This window comes from Onychostoma macrolepis, chromosome 13, assembly GCF_012432095.1.
Source record: "Onychostoma macrolepis isolate SWU-2019 chromosome 13, ASM1243209v1, whole genome shotgun sequence".
Classification (NCBI taxonomy): domain Eukaryota; kingdom Metazoa; phylum Chordata; class Actinopteri; order Cypriniformes; family Cyprinidae; genus Onychostoma; species Onychostoma macrolepis.
The window spans coordinates 30,046,277-30,052,536 of NC_081167.1; the positions used below are offsets into that span (position 1 = coordinate 30,046,277).

The following is a 6,260-nucleotide window of genomic DNA, read 5'->3' on the forward strand; positions in this document are numbered from 1 at the left end:
GTGAGTGATTTATGGCCAGAATAAGATGCAAAGTGGACTGAAGTTTATGCTGATAAAAAGTCTGACAAATATTTGACTTAATCAGGTTGAGTTTATAGACTCTTTGCGTCAAAAAGTGACTTAAAGTACACAGTACATCTCCTAAAAGAATACAAGTGCCTACAGACAAGAGTTGATGCTGTTAATTAGTTGATATAGACAGAGGTTTGCACTGAATAGATCTGAACCTTTGCTGCAATGTACTGAGAGGCATGCATCAGTCTCTGGTGTGAGAGAATCTATCCAATCAAGACTATTAGATGGCCTTCTCTTCCAAAATGTAAGTAAGTACGTCCCCAAAACTCTCACTAGAAGAGCAATATAAGCTCATAGTCAAACGAGCAGCTTAATGAAAAACATGAACAAGAGCCTCAGGGTTTTCCTCAATCTCTACAAAGACAGACGTCAGTCAATGGAGCAGATGGGTAAATCCCATTGTACCACTTATGATTATTCAAATAACAGATAACAACAACCACCACAGCCAACAGAGAATCTGAGCGCCGCCACCGACCGGAGCACTGGAGCATGATGGATCTTTGCGATAATCTTCATGCTGTCCACCTTGCTGCTGGGCATGACCATATGTTACAGAGGTGGATGCAAGAAGTGTTGGAGTTTGCTAATGGAGCATGACTCAGTGCCACTGTGCCTCCATGCATTTTTAGCATATTCCCTTTTACAGACTGAACCTGGTATCTTGCGTAAGCAGACCTGGTTTACACTTGGTATTAACATGTCGTAGGATGCACTTTCTGTTTAAAATACATGCAATGATGTTCTATTGTAATCAGAGATGCTTTACTTAGTCTGATCACGTGTGACAAAGCATGCTTTAGATTCAATATCAGTTTCACAATCCACTGGATTACTCCATTTCACTGAACAGACGTTTGTTATTTAACTTCGTTTAGTCATTAAGTGCATGCCCAGGACCACAATTTAACTCTGCAGGTAACGATCTGGTCGCTAGTCACCATGGAAACAAGAGGAAAGCATAAACGCTTTACATTAAAAACAACTGCACAGCCAACTGGTATTAAATCTCCTACAATGATGAATTTATAGATAGAAACAGACCAAAAGAAAAAGAAGATCAGGAAGCAGAGCAAAGTGTTCATGTTGTCTAGAGTTAAGTACCAGAGAGCAATGCATTTGTAGGAAAATGTTTGCACTTCAAAGTTATCACCACAAAGCAAAATTACTATGCAAAACCCAACACTGTGACCATTAAAATACATATGCGCTACACAAAAAGAAATTCTTGCATAAACAAAAACAGCAGATACAGACCAACAACAACCAATAAAATACTACTTGAAATACAAGTGTTTGTAGTTACATCACCAAAACCAACTTTAAAACAAAAGCTTAAACTTTAAAAACAGGCAATAAGCATCTTATAGATGCCATGAATTCAAAATTGAAGGTTGCTGCATTCATCAAAAATCAATGTAGAGTAAATTTATGCATTTGTCTTCCAACCTCCAGGAAGACCAATAATACTAATGCACTTACAAATATACAAATATAAATTGTCCAGTTAAATGAGAATGTCTTTCCACAAAACAAACTGCAATCAAATGGCAATAGCAAGCAAGTAACACACCATGGCTTTGTCTTGCCGTGACGTAAAACAACATCTAGAGACATTTCAAGTACTTAATCATCTGCCATGCTCATGCTCATATCATCTCTATAAAGTGGCTCTAAAGTTCAAGACCATTACCTTCATCTCCGTCCACGGTGACGGTGATCCTCTCGAGTGAACTCACTTTCAGATCTTCAGCTGAAAGACATGAAAACATATTTATAATGAGAAAAAGAGCAAGACGCTGAACCGATGAGTGAAAAAGATTGCTTCGCTGAGATGTTTGATCTGACATTAAGTAGAACAGACACAGAAATCTCATATGTACCCAGTTGAGTTGTTAGAAAGCAATTATTTTTACCCATCATGCTAGGCTTTTTGATATTAGGAAATATGAATTACTTTAGATCTACAGAAACACATGCGCTCAATGTTCCCCAAAACAGTGCCCTAAATAGAAATAGTTCTGATTTGTTATTCAAACTATTTGAAATAAAAAAAAAACATATTGGTTGAAGAACTTGGTTGGTAATCAGATGATTCAAAGGGTTAGTTCATTAACTACAGCAATTGTGCTCTTGATTGAAGTTATTTTGGATAAGCGTCTCAAATAAATGACTAATTAGTAATGCAACCGGTTGATTGCAGCGAAATGTTTGTATTTTTGCAATGAAAGCAAATGAATGCTTGAGAGTGTGCCGTTAACCGGGAGGCACAGACATCTGCAGCTCTAGATATACTTCACGCTGCTGGTCAAGACCATTACTGCTGTTATTACACACTTTTATTCAGTCTCGAAAACTAATACATTTGTGAATTGTGATTAACATTTACATTTTCAGACAATAAGACCAACGTGAAACTTACAACAAGTCTACCATGCGACATCATATTTTCAAATTAGTTACAAAACTTGATCAATCATAATACTATAACAATCATAGTAATACATTTTATATTTTATACAATTTACATTTGAGTCATTCAATGTCAAATCAACCAAATTTCAGAATAATTGACTTTTTTTTTTTTCTGAACAAAGACAAGCTTCATCGGGATGAAAGCCAAAACATTAAATGTCATGGATGTATATTTACTGAGTAATCCACTATTTTGTAAAGGGGGGGGGAGCATGACAATTTTCAACTGAGATTTGGAGCCAAATTACAGGGGGTAAAAATTACTTTTGAAATATGCCAGCATCGTTTATTTTTTGCAGAGAAATTGGCAGGCATATTAGTTAAAAGATGTTGACGTCAACAATCTGTGTTGCATATGCCAATGGTGACAGTTTTAAAATGGGGGAAAAAAAGCACTGTGTTTTTGCATGCATGTAACTCAAAAAGTATTAAAGATATCTTAATATCGTTTTAGATTTTAGTTCTTGGCACACTTTTCTTTTGGTATCCTATTTTTAAGGCCTTATATGGTTTATTTACAGAGATTTCTATGTGGCTCCACGAGTAAACTGTTAAATTGTACACATTTTCAGTGGTCAAAAACCAAACCAAGTGTGGGTCACAAAATTATCAAAATCATTTTTAACATATACATACATATGACCTTTTGACCATTTATATTTTACATTTAACAGAATACTTTATGCAAAGTGACATATAATGAGGAACATCACAAGCTAATATGAAGTCAACAGTTTACAAAAGTAAAAAAAAAAAAGTTTATATTGTAATAATCTATGGAAATGTAACCAGGTAATTGCCTCTAGATGTTAGAAAGATTGTATGTTAGCAAAAAGGAGGACATACTGGTTGTTAATCCTTGTCTGGTTACAAAAAGCTTGTAGGTTCATATCCTGCAAGGGTTGATCGCCATCAATCACCATTGTTGTGTTCATGATCAAGTAACAGAAAAACAGCAATACTTCCGAAATACAAATACAGCCCTCTATGTCTAATTTGAACAGCATTTCCATTGCTAACTCTTTTTTTTTAATACCATATTCATAACCTAGCTTAATATAAAGAGACAACTATTCCTTAAGTTGATTTCAATGATAAATGTAAACAGTGTGAACCAGACACAGCTTTACTAACTCAACTAATGGTATGAATTGTGGCCAGGACTTGTCAACCAATGGCAGACACCGGGAGCGTTAGGTGGAAACTTGTTTGACAACAGTCTTTGCATTTACATTTTCTACAGACTGAAAAAAGTCCAACTTACAAATGACTACTGCTAACTTTCACTAGACTTAACAACCCCCATCCATTCAACGACACGCCCTCTTTCCGAAACCCCGCCCTACTCAGACATGCCAGCAATGTCAGCACAAAATGATTGACGGACGAAGCGCTTCTCTGATTGGCTAAAACGAGGACGGGCCGCTCCCCTGACTCTTTGCCATTTACAGAGCCAGTGGCTGTCACAGAGACAGTTGTGATTTGTTAAGACACCCATTCAGTGATAACAGCCAGGTGATGGGGGCATTTTATTTGTGGTGTTTGGAGAGAAAAAAAATAAAATTAAATAGCTTACAGCACCTTTAAGCGTCAAGTGTTTCAGTCGTTTATGTAACGATCAAGAAGCAAACGCTGAGCTCTTCGCTTCCACAGGCGAACTCTTTGCTCGGAACGGAGTTGAGGAGTCAGCATTACAATCGAGTAAAACAACTAGAGTGAAAGTACTAGATAAAGTTAAGCGTAGCGTTCGTTCGGTGTTGTTAAACTACAGTAGTCTGCGCGCGCGGCTTCGCGTAATGTCGACTGCGCTACAGCATTATGACGCCATTTCTGTGCCACACAACTGCAGTCGCTTGACATCGACATTCTTAACATTGCGACGTTCAGCGCTGCTTTGAACGCACAAAGGAACGAAATCTGCCGCCCGTTCTTTATTATTGCAAGCCGTGTTGACTTCACGAAGTGGGACGACAGCGACATTGCGATTTCGAACAAAGCCAAATGTCGCGATGGGAGAAAAGCACGCAAACTAGACGGTTAAAAATCACAAAGAGCTTTCGGTGTTTAAATGGAGGCGACAAAGCTCGGCTACAAAATGCTGACGGCTTGCGTGCAACACGCTCAACACAATGAACGATCCGAACAAGGTCAAGCTAAACGGGGTTTGTACAACTTGCTCCGATCGGGGAAATCGGACTTATTTGCTTTCGACATCAGAGAATGGAAAACAAATGCTCGCGTCGCTGAGAGACGTAACGACAATGTCACCTCAAACAATAACTGTCGCGTCCAGGCGCTCTTCGCACATCCGTGTCGTCGAAACATAATCTTCGCAAATGTAGCTGTCTTCGCTGACAACTAACGTTGGGGATGAAATCGGCTCGCTGGAGAACTACCTCGCCAGCCATTTCTGCTCTCGCTCAAAGAGCTGTAGAAATCGACGTCGAGGTTAAAACATAATAAACACGGCGTTTCCAGAAAATGCGCGATAACGGAACACTTCGGGATCGCAAACTGCAACGATGTTGATTCATTCGAGGAGACAACCGTTGCGGGCGAGTTCGCAAAGAGCGAGTGAAACATGCCAGATTTCAGATTCATACATTTGCCCCGTCAGGTTACAACGCTTTTAGTCGAAACATCTCTTTTCGATCGCACAAAGCCTTACGTAAGGCAGTGTTTTTCCCCAATCAGCTATTTGATGCCGAGCAGCGAAAGGAAAGTGGTCGAGTCTTTTCGCGAATTCCAACACAACATCTGCTGTTAAAAGTGGAGCCCAAAGTTGGCCAATCTCCTGCATCTACTAATAACAAACTAATAAAGGCGAACAAAAAGTCTCCCGCTGTCTGGATGCACTATTTACGTCGTAAACCGTTTGGCTAGCTAGAAAACAAGGGTAACAAAACCGTTGATCGACAGCGCTACGCCTAGCTGTCAAAATTGCTAATAAATGACATTCGCGTAAATAATGCTAACAAGTGCTAATTTAGAAGCTCGACGCGGCGTAGTTTTCTTTCGATCTCAGTCTCCATTAAGACTTTATCTGGTCGACACAACGTCCTACCTGATATATCCCAACAGATCGCGATGTTCCTGCGCTTAATTAGTAATCCATTGGAGAATCGTGCAAAATCATCGAGGATCAGCGCTGGAAACGTCGTCCGAAAATGTAGGGAAGGTGTCGGGATGCGAATCCGACAAAATCGCTCCGCAATCGCACTCGTTTTCGGTGGTAATCCTCTCCGCTTCTGAAACGGACTGAAGGATACACAAACCTCCACTGTGGAACCGCCCCGTCCGTTTTCTATTGGAAGGTAAACCGTATCGGCGTTCCTTTAATCGCAAAGACACATGGGACTTGTATGTTTTCAATGGAACGCTCGCGTTGGGACAAAGGAACGCACAATAATGACGTAAACTACATTTCCCATGGTTCAACAGCGAGTGGGGAAATATCGCCAAGCCCCGCCCACTTTCACGCGCCTGCTCTTTGCGTACAAATACATTTGATGATGAAAAGTCTAAACGTTTATTTGAATAAAAGAAATAAACAATCATCCGGTCCTTATTTGTTTTATGTTCTCATTTAATATGTTTAGCCATTTTCCTGAGGCACTAAAACGCAGCAGTATTTGTTGTCCCCAAAAATAACTGTATTTAAAATTACATTCACGAAAATGTAGAAATAATAACAACATTCAGTGTCATCT

At 39.4% G+C, this 6,260-nt stretch overlaps 1 protein-coding gene across 3 annotated transcripts in view; it reads right to left on the bottom strand.

Annotated features, from left to right (window-relative positions):
* The window catches only part of arid4b (AT-rich interaction domain 4B), an 88,066-nt gene extending 82,240 nt beyond the window's left edge, over positions 1-5,826 (bottom strand). For 2 of the 3 annotated variants that reach the window (XM_058794905.1, XM_058794903.1), the window contains exons 1-2: positions 5,615-5,825; positions 1,769-1,828 (exon numbers count right to left, since the gene is read on the bottom strand). In XM_058794905.1, coding sequence (XP_058650888.1) covers positions 1,769-1,774 — 6 coding nt within the window. In that variant the 5' untranslated portion in view covers positions 1,775-1,828; positions 5,615-5,825. Of the gene's footprint in view, positions 1-1,768; positions 1,829-5,614 lie in introns of all 3 variants that reach the window. The other variant, XM_058794904.1, reaches the window with a different exon arrangement.
* Positions 5,827-6,260: the final 434 nt, after the last annotated feature.